Source organism: Nasonia vitripennis (assembly GCF_009193385.2).
Source record: "Nasonia vitripennis strain AsymCx chromosome 3 unlocalized genomic scaffold, Nvit_psr_1.1 chr3_random0004, whole genome shotgun sequence".
Lineage (NCBI taxonomy): Eukaryota > Metazoa > Arthropoda > Insecta > Hymenoptera > Pteromalidae > Nasonia > Nasonia vitripennis.
This window is the reverse complement of record NW_022279623.1, coordinates 3,119,664-3,146,483: the sequence shown is the minus strand read 5'-3', so window position 1 is coordinate 3,146,483 and position 26,820 is coordinate 3,119,664. Positions and strand designations below refer to the sequence as shown.

The following is a 26,820-nucleotide window of genomic DNA, read 5'->3' as shown; positions in this document are numbered from 1 at the left end:
AATTTTCTTTAAGCCAATAAATTTATAGTAGCTTCCAGGAACAAACAGGGTATGACATGTAAAATTACTGTAATTCTTATTGCGATACCGTACATCGTTCTACACGATTCTAAAAAAGTGTGTTAAGAAAAAATCATGAAACGATCCAAATATTTCGAGCTCTCTAAGAACAGCACTTCTCAATGATAATCACACCTGAATGATACTAGAAACGAGGCAAATTTTACCCGTGTGATTCAAGCATTTCTCGTAGCATAAATAGATTTTAAAACCGGAATGTAAAGTCACGGTGCAAAACGGCTGGAGACTGCGTACAAGAAATGAAGAAAGAAGGGGAGCTTGTGTCAAGAGTGTGTTAAAATCCGGAGTTGAGACACACAGGTGCGTGTTTGCAAGTGTACGAGCGAGAGGGCAGAAAGGGAGGGACAGAACTGACTAATAATGTGCATGGGTGAACGGTAAAGAACAGGTATTTAAATGAGCGGCAGCCGGATAGTCGATATTCCGCGTACTTCAGCCCAGAGGACGCCACTACAGGTTTCGTCAAGGTAGCCCGGTGTGTATACGAGACAATGTTTCCTTTAAATTTTGATCCTTGTTTTTTCAAACATTTTTTCCATGCGTCGCTATCTACTCTGTTTCTTCTCTTTCTCTTAGCTGACTTATCGCTATTGTCGCAAGAGATGTTAATTCCAGGCTTCGAAGTAAACCAGCTGTTGATTTTGCAATTTAGCGTTCGATTGGAGTTTATTCTCGAAACCGATTTTGTGTAATTCTCGTTAAAAGAATGAGTTTTCTCTGCGCACTTAACATCTGTTCGTCAAATATTTGCATTGGTTATGACGCCAGTGCAAATCGCACACATATGTTTTAAAGGTCGGATACAAAAATAACAAGGCGAACGGGTTCGAATCGAACATAAACAAATAAATGGCGTTAACCAGTTTAGAAATACACGAGAGAGCTGATCTCCAAATCAACGAAGCGATTTCTCCACAAAGCTGCAACGCTGCCAAACAAAAGCAAACGATTTCGAGAGACGATCGTTAGCCGGATGACATAGTAGAGGCGATCAGGTGAATTCCGTGCACGAAGTTTCCCGTGAAATTCGACAAAGGCCTGAATGGCCAAAGGAAGAGAAGAGCCGCAGTAGCGGCGACCGCGCACTCGGCTGGCTGGCGTATAGGCGTCGCAGGAATTCGAACTCGTGAACGCACACCCAGACACATGTACACACCTTTCTCAGATGACTGCAACTCTCCTCGGCTGATGCGCCGAAGATGAGCGCGCGCGCGAGAATCTTCCTTGCGGCGAGAGAGCTAGAGAGAGATGAAAAAGACACGGCTCGCACAACCTGCAACAGCTTACAGGTGTTGGCATCATTGAGAAGCCGAGGCATCTCTCTCTCTCTCTTCTCCCCACCGCTCCTCTCTCTCTCTCTCTCTCTCTCTCTCTCTCTCTCTCTCTCTCTCTCTCTCTATCGCTATTGCTCGCCGACTCTCGTGTAATGTTCATTCTGCGTCTAGCTTTCTATCTCTCCACGGCGTACACACACGGATAATAGCATTCATTTTCTTCGTTCGAGCAAGGCCCCACGCAATCCAGCGTATCTCGCCTCCTCTCGCAGCGTCAAGAAAGAGTGTGTATATAATATAGACTCGCCGCGCGGTGGCGTTCCCCTTTCTCGGCGTCTTGCGAGAGTCCCTTTCCCCCCACTTCGCGAGCGGATCGGGCCCCTGGAGATCCTCTCTCTCTCTCTGTCCCTCGGTCCCCACCCACGGCAGCTCGGCTGCGTTCGGCTTGACTCGGGCCGCGCGCGACTGTGTCAGAGCCGCGGACTCGGAACAGTTACTGACGGCCCGTGCTCCCAAGCATCTCTCAGCCGAGCGAGCGCTACGCGGCTCCGCGGCCTTTCTCGCCGACACACACACACACACATATAAATATATCTAAGAGCGTGTCAACGTACATACCGGTCTGTGTATATGTATACGTGTTTTTCTGCCGAGGCGTGCGCTCAACTCCTGTACATAGACATAGCGCGCTGCGCGCGACTTCGAGCTTCCTCGTTTCTTCCATTTTTAGCTCGAATTTCACCTCCCTCATCTTTTCTTCTTCTACTTCTTCTTCTTCTGTTTCTTCTCTGTACGCGGTTGTTGTGTTCGTCATAGCAAGTGCTTCGTCTCGCGAGTGCAAGTGTTCCATATTTTCGGATTCTCACGTCGGATCTACTACTCGAAACGAAGACAGTAGCTGTCTACACGCATAAGCAGAACAGTGGAAGATTCTGACGTCTGACATCAGGATCGAGTCAGAAACGTAAGTGATCCGGCGCCGCAGCTGTTGTTGAAAAAAGGCCCAGTGCGCGTGCGCGCGAGTGCCGGTTATTATACACACGTCTCGCCGAGGAATCAGGCCCTTTAAGGGACGTCCCCTTTCCTTCGAGTCCACCGCCTTCGTGTCAACAATCGCGACGACCTTTGAAGTACGTGGGTGCATCTGTGTGCGTGTGGTTCAGAAACGCTGGCTATACAGTCTAGGGAGTTTGTCGCCGCCGACGTCGTTATGAGGACTCGGGAATTTTTACGTGTATTATACGAGCAAGTGGGCGTTTTGAAATGCGCGCCTCATCGGCTTTCGGGAATTCAAGAGAAGAGACAGGCTCCGCGGATGGTTTATGTCTCTTCGAGCGGAGATAATGTGGAAATGAGCTCTGTGTGTGCGCGTGTGTGGCTTACTTTTGCTGGGATTTATGGAAATATTTGTTCAGTGTGTTCTTTTCGAGGTGTTCCTATGTGCGTTGAAGGAGTCGTCCGAGTATATATAGTGTAGCGGTTTTTTTAGAAACCTCCTTTTTACGAATGATATTTTCGCAGCTATGCGAGGTAACAAGCGAGTTTTCTGGAGTTATTTAAAGCATATAAATGGGAATATCATCGGTGTCGGACACCGTAGTTGTCTTGAAATTTATTAGTCTTAAAACTTTAATCATTGTCATGCCTGTTATACGTCGAAACTGAACGATTAATCGATTACACGCCGCTTCTGGCGCGCCATGTGTATAACGTTATAATACTGTATGCTTCGTCGGAGGCATTCACTTTTTTACAATTTCGGTATACTCATCGATGTGAAATAATAATATTTGCGAAACGTAGTGACTCATCCTCAGGTACAAACCGAGAAAATATTTAAGGCCCGCTTGAACCGGTTTTTAATGCTTCGTTATCTAGAGAAACACAAGAATTTCGAAATATCTTGAATGAATTAAGGCGGTATAAGTAGTTGTCAGCTCGAATTCAAGGTGGTTAGAAAAAAAAACAAAAACGTCGAAAACGAGTTATTATCGGACAGAAATGCAAGGCTACGGTGGCATTTTGCACTTTTCCCTCGTAGAATATCGGTAAACGAAAATAATTTTCATACATTACAGTACAACGCAAGGAAAGCACACTTTATGCATAGTAAAATTTTATGCTCCAAGAATGATGGAAAGCAGCGCGAATCGGAGCCATCGGGCACTTAAAATTATCTTTATTGCAAAAATAGTAAAAACTTTCGAGAAATTCGTATTCCGCGGGCCGACTTTCTACCTTATCAACGCGATTGGAATGAAACAGCGAGTTTAGCCGTTGCGTACGAAACTTTTTTGAATCACCATTCATCATGTAAATTACCGTAATATTAACGATACATCAACTTGCCCCATCTAATCCAGTCACATCTCTCGTAAATTTTGCATTATCATAAGCAGAAAGAAAGGACTAATCCGGCACTAAATTATATATTTTCGCTAACTCAAAATACCGCACCCTGCATGAATAAACATTTTTTTCCCTTCCGTATACCGATGAATATATCGACCAAACTCTCGAGGGTATAATTTGCAGTCCAAAGCCACTGGTTATAAAGTGAAATACAGAGACGCTTTTGGTTCTGCTCCTTAATCGGATGCATTCCGAGAAAACGTTAGTCAGCGCGCTTCCTGGCGGAAAAAAGAGGAAGACGCGCGTATACGCGCTCGCGAGCGAAACCGGAAATAAGCGAGCGTGAGATTGCCGCCGGAAGATTATAATTCGAGAGAGTGAGAAAAGCTTTCGAGCGCAGTCCTCGTAGGTGTGTGTATGTGTGTGTGTATACCTATATATGCAGGATCTCGCGCTCGGGAAGAAGCGGGCGACGCCTCATACCTTTCGAAGGTGCTTCTCACGAGAAAGAGAGAAGGTCGTAGCTCTCTGCGTGCATTATAGAAAAGCTAGGTCGCGCGCCAACGAATCGAGGTTGTGTTTATGCTGTGGGTATACTTACGATTACTCTCGGCGTTCGACGAAAGTTTTCCGCAGCTGTTCTCGCAGCCTGTGGTATCTTGTATTGCTGTTGGATTATTCGACTCTCCATTATGACCGCGGCTCATTAAGACCTGTAATGAGGATTATGCGAGGAGTTTCGATCTTATCACGTATGAATGTTTGGGCTCTTGTACGTGTACCAACGTCAATTTTAATTGTTACGGCGGTTCGTAGCGACATCGGGACGACATGTTTCAGAGCCGTTTAATGAGTTCTCTATGTATCTGTTTCGTTTGTTGTCACTTTCATCGGACTATTGTGACAGGACGATAATGACTTTCGAGTATTCACGAGCGCGCAGATCGTTAATTTTCAAAAATGTCGAGACTGTATTCCAATTCCCATCGAATTTACATGCGTGGCTACGACGAATTCCAAGATTTACAAAATTAAAAGCATAAAAGCGGCCGATTTCTACAGTACAGCAGATATTGTTTAATCAATCCATTAACATCAAATTTAAAAGCGTTCAGTCCGAGCTTATTAGCGAAACGGTGATCTTTGTCAATCAGCAATTAAGCGCGTATACTGGAGGAGAAAACCCTCCATAAGAGCAGCGAATCAATTATTTTCCAATGGAACATAAAAAACAAAAATTGACGCGACGCGCCGCGTGAGTCTTTTTCTTAGCGAATCGAGAGAGATAATTACGCCAACGGCGTTCGCACATTTCAATGTTTGAACGCTCGTGTGCCCTTAATTTTAAAAACACCGCGAGAGAGTAATTTCGCCGCAACCAGCCAAACCACTTGACCAGCAAGTGAGCGCATGACGAGGAGAGACAGCCGTGCGCTTGCTCGCGCGCACCTCATAATACGTGCGCGGGATAATCGAGGGTCTCCTTTCGGCATGTCGCGCGCGATCTTATTAAATTCGAAATTGGCCGAGTGTCGGCTTTGTACATAAGGAAAGTGGACCCGCTGATAATTTTCCCTCTTTTTTTCGGCTCATGCACACTTATATATATATACTCATTGTATGAAAAAATATGGCGCGGTGGAAAGGTTCCTTAAAGCGATACGTGTGCGTACTTTTAGTGGAGAGGTTTACTTTAACTCGATGTTTATGCGTGTGCTGCGGTTAGGCGTTTTAAAGGTTTTGCGACATGAAAGTTCTGTGATTTTTGTTGATGCACTGCGTAACGTGAATGTTTCAATAGTTTATATAAAGTATCTGGTATAAATGATAAAGTTCTTAATTCCATTATCCTCGGACATGGAAAACAGCTTACTTTTATAATTTTTTTTATGAATTAATTAAAAGAAAGTTTCGCAAGAACTGCATTCACGCATAAAGTACGAACCATACGCGAGTTCCGATTTCGAGCCGTAAAATTCGCCGCGCGAATATAATCGTCTATTAAAATAATGAAAAAAGATAAACAAGAATTTATAAATAACGTGTGTCAAAAGGCACTCGAGCTCTCATTCCAGCAGCCGCGGCATCGCTGCAGAAAAACAGTTATCCGCGAAAACACGCCCACTTTCATAAGTATCATTAAGCTCGCATGCAAAATAACGTTTTTTTCATCAAAGTATCTATACAGTCGCGCGAGGAGAGGAGAGGCGAAAAATCTCGCGAACGTATACACAGACACGTACCCTCACGTGGAATGAGAATAAGAAGGCGAAGCTCGCACACTACCGTACACGCGTATGGCGTGTGCGCGTGTTTCACTCGTTAACGCGCTCTGTGGCGACCGAGGAGAAAGAACTGCACGCGCGCGATTTCCGGACTCGCACGCAAAGTCGCACCGCCACTGCCGGCACAGCTCCTCTCCCGTGATTAAACTTTTTGATGGTCGTCGCATCGCGGGGAAAAAATTAGCTGATTTATGCCGCGGGGGTAATTACAGTGCGCTCTGATAAGCTCGTAATCGCGCGCAGCTAGATAAGTTCATTTTTTTGCTTCATTGCGAGGATTAATTTAATTTGTTTTGCTTTTGCCGCGAGATTTACGACTAGGAGTGGGGACTTTTTTTCATGGGTAATTTAATTCAATGTTGCGCTCTGAAGATTGATCGGGAGAGCGATATAAGAGAACGTTAGCCTGATGGAGATGATAAAAGCGGTTAATTAATATATTTGAGCGTGATGGCGATGAGGAGTGTAAGGCTTGGTTATGCGAAAGCCAAATATTTTGGTGGAATTGTAAATTGTAAATCAGGATAAACCGAGTAATCGCACGCCCAAACTTTCCGCAATCTGCGACCAAAGATAAAAAAGAGCAATTAACATCTCGCGCATAAATTACGATAGCAGCAAAATTTTGAATACTCGCAAATTCCTTCAATACTCCCAGAACGCATACATTCAATAGCGCAACGACGCGCAATTCAACTCTCAAAAAGTCATTTTCAATTTCACTCGCCGCGCGCACGACACGTCGCACGAGCAATACACCAGCATGAATACAATATCCCGATCTGCACGCGAAAAACGAAATGATCATTCGAAACCAATCGAGGACGATTTTGTAGAAGCGATCGTATGGTATATACAATAATAATACACGTACACAGAGAGCTCGTAGTAAACATCGGCGCAGAGCTCTCTAACTGTTCTCACGCTCCATTTATGAACGGAGCGCAAGCGCGCGCGCGCGCGAGATATCTCTTTCTCTTTTTCTCGCTACGCCGTCCGCGTGCGCCAAAAGGAGAGTATACGACGTGTATACACAGCTCGTCGACGCTTGCATTACTATATATATACATATCGACACGCGATATAGCCCGCCGGTGTACAATGGCTCCATTCGATCGCGCGGTTCCGACGACTGGACGCCTCCATTTACGCGACCTTGGTGTATAGCACACGCGCGCGAAAGAGAGAGAGAGAGAGAGAGAGAGAGAGAGAGAGAGAGAGAACGCGTTCCTCGCGCGAGCTTTCCCCTCTACGGTATGTCCTGTGAGCGAGAGATTGGCGCCCTACTACCGCGCGGCGCGTAAACTCGCGTGGATAATGACGGAATGAACGGTGCTCGCGAGAGCCGCATTGAGAATTGAGGAAAATTAAGAACCGTACGCAGCTTTGGTGTACTGTGAGATCGCGGCATGTTGGGCTTTTAGTTTTGTACAGAGAATAAGTGTATGTCGATTCATAAACTTTTTAGGGGGCTGAATATACTTTGAATTTAATTGTTGAAAGATGAAAGATTCACTTTTACTTTTATGCTCATCTAAGAACATTAAATTAGAGGTCTTCGTGGTGGAGGGCACTTTTACATCATCGACTTTCTTTTCAATACATAATGCCGTAGCTAATAAAGCGAGGCACTTTGAAAAGCAATTTTATCTAAAATAATTATTAGTAGGACAGTAAAAGATTATTTTCTTAGGTTTAATTCTTCACTTTTCGACAACTTATAGATTGGTTCAGTTAATCTCTTAAACGTACTTGCATAACTATTTTCTCACTTATTTTGATGCTGTAAAAATGTATAGTAACGTGTTTAAAATAAAACCGCGAATTTTCATTCATAAAAAGAACGTCAAAACAGAATTTAAACGTGTTATATGAAAGCACTTTTCTTTGGCACGCCCCACGCGGCATTTCTCATTTATTAATATTCTTGACAAAGTTGGAATGCTGCGCAACGATTAAATTCTGTTTCCCGAAATAACGAGTCTGCTCCACGATGCCACGATATTAAAGGAATGAAGGCAACGCTAATTACCATTTATTAGACGCAGTTATCCGATAAAGCGTTGCTGGGTGACATTCGTTAACTCGTACAAATGAAAATCTTGCGCGAAGCGTATTATCGCGTAATTTAATAATGCCGTTCAAATAACACATTATACGCGTTAGAAATTATGGAGGAAGAAAATACGACGACGAAAAATTACCAGCCCCACTCGGTTGCGTACATTCTTGAATGTGGAAAAACACGTCGGAGTTGGTTCGAGCAAAAAACGCGGCATTTGCATAGTTTTTCTCGTCCAATTAGTCTTTTTCTTCGCACACTGTATGTGAAAAGATGGAGACTACTTCTTTCAGGCCCGTCAAAGGCTCTTACATAAACTCGACCCACCTTTCGATTTTCTCGGAATTTACAAAAATAAGTTGTATAATAAAAGTTAGACGTTTTCATAAGTGCGATACCCCAAAAAATGCGTGGAGAACGTACTTGTCTCCATAATATAACGCAACCGATCTCGGCTAATTGCATCAGCGATAACATAATATCTTACGCTTCGGATGAAAATAGTCGAATCGCGACTTTCCATCGGCGAGACCCGGCACTTCGCGAATTTCCGTTTCTAACGCACAAAAATGTCTCTTTTCACAGAGTGCTGGGAGGAATGCGCCAGCCCGGAGAAGCCGACCAGCGTCAGTCCAGGAGGCTCGCAGCCGATTAAAGCATCCCCCGACGACACCGCAACGATTCGTCGATCTACACTCGAAAACACGGCGTAAGAAGAAGAAGAAGAAGAAGAAGAAGCAGCAGCAGAAGCAGAATCCCGCTGCGGCGCCGCGGTAGATCGAATGATACCAGATGGACGCGCTGGTCACGATGAGTGCGCCGCCGGCTGCACTGTCAGCCCATCAGGCCCCGCTGCAGCAGCCGGCCGCGGCATCGGCCACGATCTCGGTCCGGTCCCCCACCAGCGCCGGCAGCGGCGGCGGCTGCAGCAGCGGTAGTACCGCCGCGGCGACAGGAGCAGCTTGGGCCGCCTCTCCCCACAAGGAGACGGCGACCGGAGCAACGGTATTCGTCGCCAGCGTAACCGATGTGGCCGGCTCTCGCGCCAGAATCCCGGAAGTGCAGCCAGCGAGCGGCCGCGACTCGCGGCAGCCGGCCCACGTAGTCAAGATCCAGATCAACCCGAGCTGCGACAGCAGCCGGCTCATATCCACCGTCAGGCTGAACCTCGAGGAGCCGCTCGGCAGCAGTAGCGGCTGCAGTTTTCCCGTCGTCAGCAACGGCAACGGTAGTGCCGGCGTCGTCGTCCTCGGGTCCGAGGGCCAGGACAAGAGCGTCACCTGCATCCGCGTAAAGAGCTGCGAGTACGCGGGCAGCGAGTCCTCCTCCTCAGAGGAGCTGCAGAGCCACTCGTCGGAGGAGGTCGGCATCGGCAGCAAGAACGACATGGTGCAGCAGCGCTGCGTGCCCGAGTCGCGCGCCGCTAGCTCCTGCTTCTATTACAGCAGCCCGCTGAGCACGATGCTCATGTCGAGCGGCCAGTGCTCGCCCTCGGAGACCCTCGACAGCGGGACCTGCAGCGACCTCGACGGCACGCCGCCCCCGCTGCCCAAGAAGAAGGGCTCGAGCACTGTCGTGCTGGGCGCGGGCTCGGCGCCGAGCCACCAGCGGCACGACAGGACGGGCAGCCTCACGAGCAGCGGCGCCGAGCTGGACAGCGATGACAACGAGTCCAGCATCAGCTGCGACTCGCTCAACAGCGGCGAGCTGCCGAGCCTCAACCAAGCCGCCGCCGCCGCCAGCTTCCGCGTCTCTAGGAGCCTCGAGCTCCGGAGCGGTGGCGGCAAGCAGGAGAGCCTCTCGCCGCCGGCCTCGGGCACCTCCACCCTCTCCAAGGCCTCGTCGACGACGCCGCGCATCCGCAGCCCGGACACGGGCCGCTCGTCCGCCTGCTCCTCGCCTATCGTCAGCGAGTGCACCTACGAGGAGCGCAGACGCGAGGAGTTCACCGCACCGGACCCGGAGGCGGCGAGCACCATGACGAAGGTGTACGCATACGAGGACGACCGCTTCTACAAGTTCCACGTGAACGAGAGGGACGAGATGGCCAAGAGCGAGAACAGCGCCGAGGACAAGGGGAGGAGCGCGGAGAACGACGACGAGTGCTTCGCCGGCTACAAGATCCTCGAGAGGGAAGCCATACGCAGTGCCAAAGGGACCGTGCGCGGAGTCAAGAATCGCGTGCGCGCCGGCATAGCCACCTTCCTCCAGAAGCCCTCCAGCAAGGTGAGTCTCGCAATGATCGAACAGTATACCCACAAGCAGACGGAAAACTACTCGGATTTCCATTTCCTACGCGCGCGTGCGCGTCTGCGTGTGTGCACTTTCTAATCACTTGATTTACTATCAGGACATTAACCTGATTTCATATAATGACTCGGATCACCCATTGCCGCTGCGGGTTTCATTTCAAGCTATTAGAAATTAAATAAATGCGACGTTGTTAAACTAATTAAACCTGATTAAGCGTGAATGATGGCTCCGGCTCGCCGCGTTACAACCTACACCCGTGTTATGTTCGATTGAATTATTACAACGCAGCGTGGACAATGCGACGAGTTCACGAAAATCTCTTCTGCACAGCATGATCCTCTTCACCATAGCGTGCTCGTGCACCTCCATAATGACAATCCTGCCAGCATACGGATTTTGTCTCTTCCTCATAGAGCAGCAACAGCAGGAGCTGATGAAACCCTTTACCTCGTATTTTTTTTCTTCACGACTGACCTACCCGAGGCTCCTGCCATAAGTATACGCTCTGCTTCTACGCGGGCGAGTCGGTGGCCGTAATACGTGTGGTCCCATTACATCGGATAGTTGACCGGATCCTCGCTCGGGTATAATCCGCCGGAGCTCTTGCTCCTCCTTCGCGTGGGTGAGTCATGAGAGGATGACGATGATTGCAGAGCCGAGGGTAGTACATATAGGCTTATGTGTATAGCCGCCGCTGCATTTTCATGCGCGGGCGGAGGCGCGCGCTTTTCCTCGATCACGTCGAGAAATTGAAACGGCCTGTATATACGGATACAGATACATACAAGAGACGTACGCGATGCTCTCACTGAGAGATTTACATAGAGCCGTATGCGCGAGTCTCTTATTAAACGTACTCGTGTGTATCTTTCCTCTCGGCGATTATTATCGGGAGATGTGTGTGCGTATCCACGAGTGGTAACGAGAGCTGCGATTGCACCGCGCGTGAGAGAATCGCCGAAAGCAGAGTGCGTGTCGATGCGGATAACAGTCGAGGGTCGCGTTTTGACCTTTGACCCGACACCATACTGGCGCTTCTCTATAGGGCTCGAGTGCGATATACAAACCGTCACACGCGCCAGGTGTAGCGTCCAGTGCAATATCTCTCCTCGCAGCTTCTAGCCTCTGGCTGGCGCTTCAAACGCATGTGCTTTTCGTCGGTCGTTAACGTTGCCGCGCAAAGAATCGTAAATCACCGGCGCGCGCCAGTTGTAAAGCGTCCTCTCTCTCTCTCTCTCTCTCTCTCTCTCTCTCTCTCTCTCTCTCTCTCTCTCTCTCTCTCTCTCTCTCTCTCTCTCTCTCTCTAGCACGCGCGCGCAAGCGTTATTATGTAAAGGCGCCTCTGACGATGACGACGACAACGACGCCTGCGTTTCACCTGCGCTCGTCTTTTGTGTCGCGTTACGAAGGGATTAATGCCGATGACGCGAGTGATTGGGATACGCTCGGGTATACGCATTATGGGCATCGTCGAGATTTATATGCTGAGACGCTGATGAAAGCTGCGTATGTGCCAAATCGCTGATTCGGTAGCTTCGGATGCGTTTATTTTATAAATGTTCATAGAGCAGAGAAGGTTTAATTGAATTAATTCGCGTCGGAGGCGATTGATTCATTGGCGCAGATAAATTACGCCTGGGATAAAAGGTCGTATAATGACTTTATGATACAGCGCTGAAGTTCGACTGGGAGAAAGCCATTAAAGCCTTTCGCGGCTAAATGATTAGGGGCGATAAAACAGCATGATGTATGAAAGAGAGAAAAAAGAAGAAGACTCATGCATTTATGTGCTGTCATGACACAAAAACAAAAACAGCTGATATTCAACGAGATTAGACTGATGAAGCCGAGAGATCCCGACGATTATGGTCGGAGCGACGTATTCCTGATCACACCAGATACGCGCGTGTGTACGAGTTAATCATCGCGTGTATAATGCCCGGTCGAAAGTAAAAACTAATCTCCCTCCTAATTGCCCGCCGCGCGACGATTTACATCCGAGAGCGAGAACGTCGTTTTCATATTCAGCGAAATTTCGCGCATTATGCATTCATCGAGTGAGCATTAACGATCACGCGAAACTTTCCTCGATTCTTCCCGGCGTTCACACGCATATTTTCCATGCGCGCAGTCGATCCGATCTAACGCTTAATTCGCGGGCGAACACAATGGCACGATTTAACTCGCTCTTGCGATATTCGCACAAGATCCCCCCTTGTTCGGATAAAATTAATCCGAGTTTAGCGTAAACCTGGAATCCCGCGCTTTACTGCCAGACGTACACACTGCTGGGGAAAGATACAGATAAGAAGCGTATGCATCAGGTGCTCTCCTATGATAGAACAAGCCGCATCAGCTCGTAGGTGTACTGCACGAGCGCGCGTACGTTGCAACGTTTAGTGGTTATGATCGTATACACACACACGGGCGATCTCTCTGCCGCTGCATGCAATTAATTTAATGGCTGTCCCTCGGACGGCGCAAACGCGCGCGTTGACTTTTACAGTTAGAAACAGACTTTATATTATATCCCCGGCTTCGTGCGCTCTTTTCCTCATCCACTGTGCAGTGCGCTTCATCTCTCTCTCTCTCTCTCTCTCTCTCTCTCTCTCTCTCTCTCTCTCTCTCTCTCTCTCTCTCTCTTTCTCTCTCGTCAACGGCTGCTCTCCGCGTATAAATCTTGTGTGCATATAGGATGACTGCGTCGTTGTGTGTGTGTGTGTGTCGTGTACGTCTCTGCGCATGAAGGTAGGAGAAGAGGATTAAACTTTGCGAGTTGATAATTTTGTTTTGTGCGCGCGGCCGTCGGGAAAATTCTGCGCCCGCTGAGCTACGAGCAACGGTATATACGCGGCTTGCCTGCAGCTGTGTTATTTTTGGCTTTAAAGGGGACATCGGAATACTCTGTTGACGCGCGCTCGTTCTCTCTCTCTCTCTCTCTCTCTCTCTCTCTCTCTCTCTCTCTCTCTCTCTCTCTCTCTCTCTCTCTCTGATGCTGAGGACGCGCAATGCCGGGATTATTTCTCGTAATGCGCGGATGATCAATCCTTTGACGTTTTACCTTGAACTACTTCCGTTTCAAATTTGTATTCAAATGGTTTATATCTCGATGCTGGAGTATTAGTTGTCGCTAAATCTAGATGCATGTCGTCGTGTACTTGGTAAATCTCTAGGTTCTCGGTTAGATGAAGGGGACTCGAACTATTACGGTATTGACGCGAACTAACGCTGCAGCGAACTTAACAGTTCAATGAAGATTTTGCGAGATGCTCTATATGTCTATGGCTCTGCCTGTAGTATGTATGTATACAAGATCTCGATGAGCGTAATCTCGTGCTTTGATATTCGTAACTTGCAAACAGTTTGGTCGTGTTGCTGTACACGGCGTATGTATACCTTGACATAAATATCGCTGGCCAATATTACGAGGTCGTGGCGATTATAGATCGCAGATTTAATTTTCCCGCCTTTTCGAACTGTGCGCGTGTTCATGCGATGATGTTTAACATTGATAATCGTTGAAACATATACAAATATTGACTAGATTCCAGAACGTCCTTCCGTTAAATTCGGACGCTTAGTTATGTGCTAACCGCGTACGGAAAATGTGCGCAGTCGAATCGAAAACGGCGAGAGATGAAATCATTTATGCGATGTTGTTAATTGCATAATAATATCCACCGGAAAATTATTTATAAATAAACGCGATTCCTCCAAAGGTTAACGGAACTGAAAATTAAAAAAAAACACGGAATTCAACAAAATCCGTTAGATGGAAAAAGTAGAAAAAAGGACGACAACGACTTTATTAATCTACATTTCTCTGTTCATTAAGCAAGACGGTATAACCATCAATTACAAAGACCGCACCGAGAGGCAATTTCAATATGTGAAAAATTCGTCCTAGCATAAAGTCAGCTGCTGTTGAGTATACGAGTCTGCTATAAACCCAAAGGATATCGAGCAAAACGAAACAAGAGCAAAAAAAAACCAGACTCTATCCTTTAATAACATTTTCTCCTCTGCAGGGCTGCGGTGAAAGAGCTGAATCGGCCTACATTTTCTTACAGTTAAAAATATCAAGCGTGCGGATATTTTTATACCTTTATTCCGTACGTGCATTTGTGCGTCGGTTATTAACTTGAAAGTCGATCGCTCGCCAAATTCAAATTTATCCTCATTAACTGATGCGATATCAACGAATGCGAAAAGAATGAAAATAAGCTGATAATATCCGTTCAAACCGCGAAACCTTATGCAAGGCTCTCAAAGCCCACCGGCTCATCTCCTTCGTGTCCGTTGCATTATACGGACGACGCGTAGCTGCAGCAGCAGCAGCTTCTGCAGACTCGCGGAAGAGAAGCTTCGCTAACGGTAGATCCGATAGAGCGATATTCCGACGACAGCCTCTGCGACTGAAATTCTCCAGACGCTTCGGTGCGTTTTTTTCTCTCTCCCTTTTTGTCCAAGAGCCTCTTCCACGAGATGTCGTTCGCTCGCCGCGCGCGAGATCTCTCTTTGCGCATATAATACGCGAGCCTTGCTTCCGATTAATCGCCTTACAACATTATAGACGTGCACGAGAACTCGATATCGATCGAGGGTATAAATAACGGGTGCAACGGAGGGATCGAGAGATACAGAGAGAGAGAGAGAGAGAGAGAGAGAGAGAGAGAGAGAGAGAGAGAGAGAGAGAGAGAGAGAGATTCCTGGCTTATTTTCCGTAATATTCGACGAGTAACGCGTCTTGCCACAGCCAGCTGTAACCACTTGGAACCGCACTCTCTAAAAATCCAAAATCTTTGCTTCCTCCTACGTAAATCCCATTAGCATAATAACCTGCGTCCCGACACAAGTTTCTCCTAGTCGCGCAAATACACTCGCCGAATACTATACACAGTACAACAACAACGCCGAAGAAAATAAAAGTCTTCGCGAAAAAGCGCGCGATACATAAGTAAAGTGCAGGCGCTGAATCCAGCCAGTGCGTCACGCCGTAAACGCATGAGCCTTGCAGCGACTCGCATTTGTCCCTCCAAATTCAGTGCGAAACAACATAACAATATACGCGTGTGCCCGTGCTATAGGTCACGAGTCGTCATCTGTGCACTGCAGCCCGACAAAAATTCCGCGCGCGCGCACGCGAAGGGAAGGTCGCCCGCGTCGTCGTCGTCGTCGCACGTAAAGGGTTGAAGCACCTCATGGCCTGTATAGACGAACGTTTCTGCGTTCGCGCGTGCGTTATTACGCCGCGTATCAGCGTTCAAGGTCGCGGCGGGATGCGACGCGTGTCGTGGCCCTTTCTCGCGATTGCGCGCACCGCGACGGGAGAGGAAATCGCCTGCTCGGTCTCAAACGACGCATGCCGCGCGCGCTCGTGCTTTGAACTTTTATTTTCGTTGCTTGCACGGAGAATATCGCCGAGCTTTTTGAGCAAATTGACGATACCTTAATGCCCTGTTTCCAGGAGGGGAAAAGGTGCGAAAGGGTTGATACGTGCGGTATGCGATTTATTTTTAGCTTCTGTTGGTAAACACGATACTGTGTCGGAGGTAGAGGGTATTTTTTGTGTACTATATACGCGATATATGGGACTTTCAGGATTGATTAAAAAACTTTTAGAGCGTGAAGTGAATGCTGATATAAAACAATGCGTTTCATATATACCTACCTTCGTCTCTGCATTTTTAAACTTCGGTGCACGCGCTTAAAATTTTTCTTTCACCTTTGCACCCTTTCATGTATTCAATGTGAAATGATTTTATAAGCTCGAAAGCATTTATACGGCTCTCTCGTTTGATTGCAAAGGCAGATTTAACTTTGATCGGTGTTATTAAGCAAATACTTCGATAAAAAGCGAATAGCAATACGTTTCTTTTAAAAGTTAGTCGAGCGAAAGGGAAAGAGAGAGAGAGAACCCGGGCCTTCATACGAGATATGCGGAGTGAGCGGTATTGCATAGCTGGGGGGCAACATACTCGTGATCGCAATATTTTTTCGAGTATTTGCCTCCGGTGCATTGCACAGCCTTAATATACTACGACACTCATATAGCTTTGCCATTTGTGCGTGAAGCGTATTTTGTAAAGAAGGCTAAATATTGTTGGAAACCGAGCACATTTCAACAAAAACTGCAGCTAGCTTTCATTACAAACAAATCATATCGGTTCATCAAGTGAGTCTCGCAGTGAAATAATCATGTCAAGTAAATCAAGCGAAAGACCTAATAAATTTCCACAGCCATCAGCCCGTCACTTTTTCTCGCTTAATCCGCACACCTAAAGGCATCATCAGCGCACCACAAACTGACCTTATCGCCATCGTAGGCGGTCTCTCTCTCTCTCTCTCTCTCTCTCTCTCTCTCTCTCGCGCGCGCGCGCGCGCTTTGGGAAAAGAAAAAGAGGCTCACAAAAGAATGTATATACGCAAGAACGAGCGTAAAATACACTTGACCGGGTTTCCTCGCGTTGAACGCACTTGAGATTTCGGCCTGTGAGAACCAGGAAGTCTATACGGAGAGAAAGAGAGAAAGAGGGAAGCGACACACGGAGGTAACAGCACTCTGTGCTTGGCAGCTCGAGAATCCGCTCACCGAAACCGGTATTTCCCAAAGCCGATGCTGCTCTGGCTTATGACCCCGAAATTTCGGTCTCGATTTGCACGCTCGTTTTTCACGGCTTGCTCCGCGCGCGCGCGGCGATAAAACCGAGGTGTTGTGCTGTGTTGCTGGGAGAACGCGATAAGCGGAGCGAATCCAGCCGGCCGGTTTTGCATTTTAAGGACGCGCACTTGTCGTGCTGCTGCCGAGTTATGCCCGCTAGATGCCTCGTTTATAACTGGGAGTTACTTGCTAGTCGGAAGGGCTTTTACTTTTTACCTCTCTTTTTTTTATCATAACTTTGAACTTTGGACGCTAGTTTTGATATTTATGTGAACGTGAGTATTTTGAGTTGGAATAACGGAAAGTTCTGTTTCGTCTCGTATGGGATTTCGGTATGATATTGGCAAAATTAGTACGATTACTTACGGTTGAAATTCATGTTTTCAGTAGTGTCTAAACCGTTGAATTCCATTGGCGCTTACTCAGCGCAACGACAGCAACAAAGTTGCAAGAGAACGTATATGGTGATGAACTTTACTCAAAAGCTCTTCGTCAAATCTTGCGCTCGGATTCGTCCTCGAAATTGCAATTCCATAATTCACAGCGAATAACGCAACCCTTTTAGCGTAGCGTGCACACCTACAAACGCGAACACAAGACCTCGAAGCGTTAGTTCGAAAACTAACGCTCTCTTTTATAAATGCACGTGTGCAGCAGCCTTCGAAAAGTTGTAAAGTGCCGCGGGTCGTATGTAGCCATATATCTATACATATATAATAAAGCTCAGTCATAGAAAGTGTCGAGCTGCAAGCGTGCGCCAAACGACTAATCGCAAGCGTCCACCTCTTCGCTCTCATCCACCTCTCTGTCTCTCTCTCTCTCTCTCTCTCTCTCTCTCTCTCTCTCTCTCTCTCGCTACAGTTAACTGCCTCGTTAATTAATCCGCTAAACTAACCGGCTAACGTTGTCGGGATGCGGCACTGCAAGCTCTCGTGTGATCGGTGGCTTAGCCGTAAAGTCTCATGAATCGACTTGCCGTATACATGCATGTGTATGTATAGGGATTCAGAGATGCCTTCAGATGGTAAGGCGATAGAAACTAATGGTCATTGGACTACTGACGGCCGTGTTAATTGAACAATAATAATAATAATATTCAACGGGACACGTGGTGGGATTTCATTAATTTTCAAGGTGATGGGCAAAACTTTGTCGTCGTACTTCAAATTGAAACGCTTTGTTTCGGCCGCATTGAAATGTATAGGGGAGGTTTGAATTTGGGATTTTCGGAGAAAATCTGGTTTGTAGAATTGGTATATGAAGGCTTTTGAAGTTTGAAAGCGAACATCTGGTTGCTATTCTTTTGCTTTTGGAACGCTGCAGTATTACTTTCAAAGTGATGGAAAACAGACGGGGATGATTCGGTTGAATATTTACATTCATACGATTTTATTAAAATACATCAAATTAGCATTATTTATACGATAAACAAAACAATTAAAGTATGATTACACTGTTTATTCCGTGCCCAATCACTTCCTGCACGCATTTATTATGTATATTATTCCACTTTAAAGCTTCCATGACACGAGCAACTATTGCAACTTGTTACGACTGCCGACACGTGGACGAGAAATCGATTAAATTAATCAAACGGAATATATTCAGTCGGTTAGTAATGTATATTATTACTCCATCGCAAACTAGGTTGTTACACAGCAAATCTTCAAAATTTTCAAACCATAGCTTTCTCAAAGTACATGACATGCAACAAATTCCTAATCAACGACGTTCTAGCCACAGTGCTAAATCGCCGCTAAATAACAACAGGGCTGCCGCGAGCGTTGTCGACGACCCACGCAAAGCCGAAGAATCCACGACTATCGTAAATCGATGAAATTCCCCGATGCCCCTATGCAGCAAAAACTCCGTATAGCTACACCCATAACGAACCAAGTCAAGCTCGCTCGTGAGGTATTTTGCCCGGATCATGCATACGCTCACACGGACAAGCAAACTACGCTACACGCGCGAGCCTTTCTTTAAAAATTCCTCTCCGGCTAGGGGAAAGAATGCAGTCTAGCCGATCGAAGCGTGTACATGTGTGCGGGTGCGACGCGGTTAGGGTATATTGCATAAGCTGTGAGCGCGTAATTAAAGCATTACGCTTTTATTGGGTGGACGTAGTAGCCGGTGCGAGAACGTGTGCGCGCGTGTCCCCTGCGCGCGCTGTACATTTCGCTTCGACCGCAAAGGCAGCGCTCTTACGCTTTATTGCTCAAGAATTTAATTAAGGTATTTTAGCGCTGCAGCGATTTGCGCGAGTGCAACTGCAAGGAGTTGCGTCGCGCGCACGAGCTGCAAAGCTGTTTCTTAAATCCGCTCGCTCTGCACGCGCTGGGCTTTTTCGCTTTCGTTCTATAGACGCGCAGTCTCGGTGATCTTTTCGCGAATTGGCTTCCTTTGACTTTGTTGGAAATTTTCGTGATTTTCCTGCGCTATTCGCGATGTATTATTGCCTTTTGATGTCAATTCGAATTGATGGAGATTAATTCGGCTTCTTGGTATTCACGCGTGTATACGCATTGGAAATGATATCGATCGTCCACGTGTTTTAAGCTTTATGTTATTAGTTGGCGAAGTCTCTTTAATCGACCTCGGTGTATAGGTTATTCTACGAAATTGCGAATTCGGCGTTGTCGATGCGGCCCCAAGATTTTCCCGCATGTATGTCTTTAACATACATGAGCTCGTTACGTTAACGAGTGGAAAATTCGTGGAAGTGGTATTCATCAGCATTGTACCGTAGTTTATTTGGATATGAATAATATCGACAAGTCGGATTATTATCCGCTTTGTTATCATTCGAACAATAAGGATTACGTCCCGCAGCATTAAGCGTCGAAAAACGATAAGCCTTCCGTTTTTTCCGAACAAAAAAGATTCCTCATCTCGAGCTTCATTAAAATTTGAATGCCCCGCCACGCGTCAAATACCTCGAGTACACCTCGTATACAGGAGCATAAGTATATGATGCTTAATACTACTCGTGCCCGCACAAAGGAAATGCCGCGACTATTCCATACATAACATTAATCCTAAAGCAGCTTTGAAACGCAGTTAATGCAGCAGAGAGATATACAAAGAGGGACTGGGTTAATTAAGCGGCCGAACTAGCTTAGGCGCTACGAAAAGAACGGTAAAAGAAGCCCGATATGACTGCACTTGTTTACTCGAGTCGAGCTATTCTCGTTATGGATATACGTTATATTTACATAGAAGTGCGCGCGTGAGCCGAGCGTTATATACATTATTACAAAAGACCTCTTCCTGAATTGGACTTCTCTTTCTCTCGGCGTCGTTTAATCGAGTATAGTAGGGTGAACGCACCGATGTCTGCGGTGTTGCTGTCGTTCCAATTAATGACAGCTGGATTTATGTCAGCCGATAATTGAATTGATTTTCTCTGCAAACGCGCCACGTGGGCACATACCGCGCGCATACGTATATTGAGAAAATGTGCGCGCGATACTTTTGTGCCCGATGAATGTGCAAGCGTGAATAATACGTACGAGTGAAATATTCCATTCGATGAACTGTAGTATAGAGTTTTTCATATTCCTTATACTGTACAGAAATCTACAATGTGGTGTGAGTAAATACACAGCGCTATGCATACCAAAGGGAAAACATGTTTACATTTGTCGTAAGCCGTGGATAGTTAATCGCTGACGGTCACAGCGTATGGTAGTCGTATCCCCAACCGAGTTGGAATATCTCGAGTGTTTCGATTTAGTATTTCTCCTGTAAATTTTGGTGGATCTAGTGAAACGTACAAATGAATAAATTTAAATGGTGAAGTGCGTTGGAAACAAGGAAGAGCATATTCTGTGCGTTCTCGAGAAATAGACTGTAATTTACGTCGTTGATATAGCAGTGATGGAAGTGGCAACGCGAAATGATATTACACTTCACCAGCCCAAGGTACCGATTTGGCGATTTCTAAATAATTTCTGTTTTTCAAGCAAATGACAGACCTCGCGTCAGGAAATTACGCTCGATCCCTCGCGTGTGACAAACACACGTTATTAAAGCCCGCGAATTGAATCATCGTGAAAGTCGTCAATAAAACCGGTTCATATGGCTATATCCTTAGAAAATTCCCAGCTTAGAAAATATCTATAAGTGAGTACTAATGTCAAACATCTCGCGCAGATTTTCTCGATTCCGCGAATCTTTTCCGGCTCGCGTTTTCTCCGCGCGGGAATTATGTATACGGCTAACCGCGAGTGAGTGAGAGAGAGAGAGAGAGAGAGAGAGGGACGAACTTGCTTTATAATTCGTCACCTATCTGGCTTCTACATCTGTGAGTATAAGAGACCTATTCGCGCGAAATGACGCATTCGGTTTTCTAAAAGAAAGTCAGAAAAGAAAGTGGATGTCTTTAATTTTTCGATGTGATTAGAGGTATCCGCGACGCCGGCCATGTGCTCTTCTGCGCACGACACATGAGAGAGAGAGAAGAGATCCGCGAGAAGGAAGTTTGTCCACTTTATTTGCGCGGAGTGATTAATTTCGAAGGAATCCCCGAGAGGCTGAAGCGTTTTATGGGTTTGTGCATCGCTCGAGGAATCGCGGATTTTTTTTTTGTGTCTCTTGGGTCGAAAGTTGATGAGAGAACGGTTCGAGGAAATTGTTGTTTAAGAGGGAACGATCACTTATTATAAACTATTTAATTCGACCAGTTACGTAATCTTATGAGAAGATGGTGGATATTTCAAGTGGGATAAGACACAAAATGAATTTTTATTTTATTTTAGTAATAGAAACTCATAAGTACGATTGTGTTTCCGTGTATTGTTGACCTATTTAAGAGAAAGGTTTAACAGAGATATTGCAGCAGCCTTCGAAGTTCAAGGGGCTGACCGATCCTTGGACTTTTCTGATGCTTCACCCATTGGTTTTATCTTAAAACTATATAAAAATCGTTTAATTATAGTTTATTTCGCATTTATGCCACGAATCTTAATTAAAAACTTCGTAATTAACTGTAAACATATCTTTATTCTGGCTTTCCGACTGCATTAACTTCTAGAGTGTAATGAAGAAATGTCTTGTTTAAAAGTCCAATGTTTGTTTGAAAATTACTTCCCCTGTGTCATTTTATATTATTCGTTTACTCATGATTATTTTTATTGTTTGTTTCAGGTAAGCATTATTGTCAGCCACGTCAGTTGCTTATGCGGGCTGAATTAACAGTAAATTAACTTTAAATAGTCGCGCATAAACTCGCTGAAGTATATTGTAAATATCCGAATAATTGCAACAGCACGTGGGACTCGTATATACGCAATGTTTATGCAAATGTTTGCAGCGCGTAAGTGGTATACATAATCTTGGCTCGGAATTACGCAATCATTTGGAGAATCTACGAATGCGAGCATTATATGGAAAAACCACTGACCGCTCATAAACGTGTTTCTCCGGGAAAGGCGATCGATCGTTACGCATTCGTGTGTATACAGACACAGACAAACATGCGCGCTGTCGCTGGACACCTTTCGCCTAGTTTTACGAACTTCTCAGTGCGTTGATTCTTTCATTTTCTCAAGAGGTTCTTGGACTGTATCTGCTTCTTGGGCACGTCCAACGCTCTGTAGGCTACTTTCGATCATTAGCTGTGTCTGGGATACGAAGCCACCGCGATCAGAGCCAGATGTTTCTAAATCACCTGTATTTCCGTTTATAGTATTTCCCGTTTTATCATGCAAACTCGGTGTTTTGATATCAAATTGCTATTAGGATTAGTCCGAGGAAAAACAGCGCAAGAAAAGTTTTGTAATTTTGTTTGATTACTACTGTTTGTACATGCGTTTATAGAAATTAAATTTTTTATCTTTTTGATTTATCATGATGTGAAATATTGTGATCTCGTTGTAATAATGTTGCTCATTTAATGGAGCGTTAGAAATCACGAATTTTAAGTTACTTTCATTGATACAATGCATTGCAGTCGTAAAAATTGAATCCAAAATGTAACTGTAAAGCATCGCACTTTTAAAGATTTCAATTCTATATCCACAAAAGTATTTGAAAATGCATTTTTTCATTTTATATAGTAATAGCTATTAAAATTGCTGAACAGGCGGTCAGTGAATTTGACCCATCGCGTCTGCGTAAATGTGCTAGTATTCGATCAGAAATCGAATGCCTTCACCCTAACAGTAACGCCATAATGGAACGGACGTCCTAGAAATGAGAGTCGGAAGCCTGAGGAAAAAATAGTCTTTTGCGGCTAAACGGATAGGAAAAATGACGAAAAACCGGTAGTAGGTTTCCCGTAGTTGTGGAAAAGACGTATAGAAGAGGAGCTGTGTAGCCCGGAGAGCAGCAGTACTCGCGTCAGAGGCTTGTCCACGGGAGACAAATCGGGTGGGAAAAGAGAAAGCGGGTCGAAGAGCTGTGCTGCGGGATACGGCGACAAGCAGCAGTGGCTGGCATGATGCTGTTCCTGTTGATTCAGAGTCACTTATTCGTCGTCTACTTTGCGATGGCTCATGTTTTCTTTTACGCTTTGAGAGAATAATGCCTTCTTTTAATCGCCATCAATTCATTAGCGATTGTCGCATTTCATGTTAGTGACGCTTGTCTCGTCAAGTATGTTTTGTATTATAATTAGTTTTAGTGATATCACGAATTTCTGGAGCTAATCAAGTTAATTATTACTGAGTAATATTCATTTTGCAATTAACAGCATTTGGTTGCACTGTTTATTATGAATTTTGTTTGGTTTACACAATGTCTGCAGCATCACTTTATTGCATGTTGCCCAATAATTTAATTAATTCATAATTTTCTACAACAGGAGTATTTTTTTTTTTTTTTACATGGCATTTGGAACTCGAAAGTTCATCGCCTCATCTACGCAAGCCTTCCACGCTGCCCTATCTTGTGTCAACCCCACCCAAGATGCACCTCTCCGATCGACACCCACCCGTCCTATTTCTACTAGATCCGCTTTTACGTTGTCCTCCCATCTACGTCTAGGTCTACCTAGAGGTCACGTTACCATCGGCCTGCCCTTCATGACACGCGCTGCCGTACGGTCGTCTCCCATTCTCGCTACGTGCCCTGCCCATCCCAATCTGCGCGATTTTATTATTCTGTTAATATTTGGTGACGCGTACAGATTGTGTAACTCATCATTGTGTAGTCTCCTCCATTCCCCGGTTTCCTCATCTTTCTGCGGCCCGTATATTTTTCGCAAGACTTTATTTTCAAATACCCTAAAACGGTTGTCCGCCTGCTTAGTGAGGGCCCACGTTTCGCACCCGTACAGAACCACCGGCAGTATTATTGTCCTGTATATTCTTATTTTAACGTTTTTAGACAACAGCCTCGACTTAAGTAAATTACTCACGGCGTAGAAGCAAGCATTACCCGAATGGAGTCTCTTATTTATTTCGACATTAATCTCGTTTCTATCATTTATGGTCGTACCCAGATACCTGAATTCGCTAACCTTTTCAAAAGTAAAATTCCCAACTCTGAGATCTTCCTCCCCTCTGCAGATCCCTAGCTTATCCACAATCATGTACTTTGTTTTTTATTCACTCACTTCTAACCCTGTATACTCCACCGCTTTTATGAGGATTTCCGCGTTTCTTGCTACCGTTTCCCTACAATCCCCCAGTATATCCAAATCATCTGCGTAGCCTAGTATCTGCGTTGTTCCATTAAGCGTTGCGCCCATCTGGCTAACCTGCATTTTTCTAACGGCATATTCTAACGTTAAGTTGAACAGCACCGTAGAGAGTCCATCCCCTTGTTTTAAACCATCGCGTATCATGAAGGGTTCTGATACATTACCGCCTACTCGGACCTTTCCCGTACTTCCGTTCAGACATATTTGAATTAATCTCACGAGTTTTTTCGGTACACCGAGAAGTACTAGAATTTGATACATTTTGCTTCGCTTAATAAAGTCGTACGCTTTTTTAAAATCTATAGATAGTTGGTGTATGGTTTCGCAAAATTCCCACTTTTTCTCTAACAACTGTCTTATGGTAAACATTTGATCGCTCGTCGATCTGTTGCACCGAAATCCGCACTGATAATCTCCTACTATATCTTCCGCGAATGGAGTGAGTCTAGCTTGTATTACGTTTGACAGAACTTTGTAGCACGTTGCTAAAAGTGAAATACCCCTATAGTTATTGCAGTCTGTCTTATCCCCCTTTTTAAAAATCGGTATAATGATAGATTCCTTCCAATTTTCGGGTATTGTTTCATTTTTCCAGATGGCACATACTAGTTTATAGATTTTGAAAGTGAGCTCGACGCCCCCATATTTGAGTAACTCAGCTGGTATAGAGTCATTTCCCGCGGCTTTGTTGTTTTTTAGTTTTTTAATCGCGGCCTCTACTTCTTGGTAGCTCGGTTCCTCCACGTGGGGTTCAGCAGTGTGAATTTCGTCCCCTAATTCTTCGCTATTTTCGTGCACGTTTAATAATTTATCGAAATAATTTTTCCACAGCGACAGTAATTCGTTGTCATTTGTTACGAGGTCCCCGTTTTCGTCCTTCATCAATTGCGCTCTACTCCTAAAACCCTTTCTGATGGCGTTAATCCCTCTGTACATTTCGCGGGGGTTATTTTCCTTACTGTTAGTTTCTATTCTCCTAATAAGATTCTTTTGATACTCCCGCTTCTTATTTCTGTAGATCGCGCTCGTCCGTTTCCTTACGTTAGAATACTCTTCTACGGTCCTATCGCTTCTATTTTGTAAGCTATCTAATTTAGCCTTTTTTGCGCCTTTCAAACCAGAGTTCGCACTCTTCGTCAAACCATGGTTTGCTCTTTGGCTTTTTCTTTTTACCCAGTACTTTGTTCGCGGCCTCTTTTATCGTTTTTTCGATGTCCCCCCATAAGCTATTCGGTTCGTCATTCCCCTCCGGCGATGTGTTTGCTTCAAGTGCCTGAAACCTGTTATTAATTTCTATCTGGTACCTAATTCGCTCTGTTCTATCTCGTAGTTTCTCAATATCGAAGCTTTCTACCTTGTTTGCTCGCTTACTATTTTGATTCGCTACTAGTCTAGCTCTTAATTTGGCTACTACTAGGAAGTGGTCCGAGTCGCTATCTGCCCCTCTGTAAGCCCTTACGTCAAGAACATTAGTATGACGTCTTTTTTCAATGAGGAAATGATCAATTTGGTTCTGTGTGGCCCCGTCCGGCGATGTCCACGTTGCCTTGTGTATGTTCTTGTGCTTAAAACACGTAGTTTTGATTATAAGATCTTTTGCCGCCGCGAAATTTATGACCCTAATACCGTTATCATTGCTGGCTTCGTGCAGGCTTTCCTTACCTATAGTAGGCCTAAACATTTCCTCCCTACCTATTTTAGCATTGAAATGGCCTAATACTATTCTTGTGTCGTAAGACGCGAACTGGTCGATTACCTGCTCTAAAGTTTCGTAATAGAGATCCTTAGCTTCTTCTTCTTTGTCCTCCGTAGGACAGTGTACATTAATAACTACATATCTATACCATTCACCTTCGATAATGATGTACGAGAGCCTATCATTGACGGATTTGAAACTTTTAACCGAATGTATGATGCTTTTGCTTACGAGAAATCCGGTGCCTAGAGATCCCCCACTCCCGGCCCCATACAGGTACGTGAAGTTACCCGATGCTAGTACTCCGCCATCTGGCCACCGCGATTCCTGTATTGCTACCAAATCTAGATTGTACCTATCAGCTTCCTTTACGAGTTCTTTAAACGCACCTGCTCTGTATAGACTGCGAACATTCCAAGTTCCGACCCTTAAGTCCCTTTTGGTTCGGATTTGATTTTTTTGAGCCATGATGTTATGTTAAACCCGCGCGCTTCGGATCCTGTTCCGATCG

At 45.4% G+C, this 26,820-nt stretch overlaps 1 protein-coding gene across 2 annotated transcripts in view; it reads left to right on the top strand.

The window, feature by feature from the left end:
- The first annotated feature begins 1,575 nt into the window (after positions 1–1,575).
- The window catches only part of LOC100118696 (glutaredoxin domain-containing cysteine-rich protein CG12206-like), a 58,855-nt gene continuing 33,610 nt past the window's right edge, over positions 1,576–26,820 (top strand). The window contains exons 1-2 of one of the 2 annotated variants that reach the window (XM_001602552.6): positions 1,576–2,319; positions 8,640–10,280. In XM_001602552.6, coding sequence (XP_001602602.2) covers positions 8,847–10,280 — 1,434 coding nt within the window. In that variant the 5' untranslated portion in view covers positions 1,576–2,319; positions 8,640–8,846. Of the gene's footprint in view, positions 2,320–2,778; positions 2,886–8,639; positions 10,281–26,820 lie in introns of those variants that run through there. The other variant, XM_032601722.1, reaches the window with a different exon arrangement.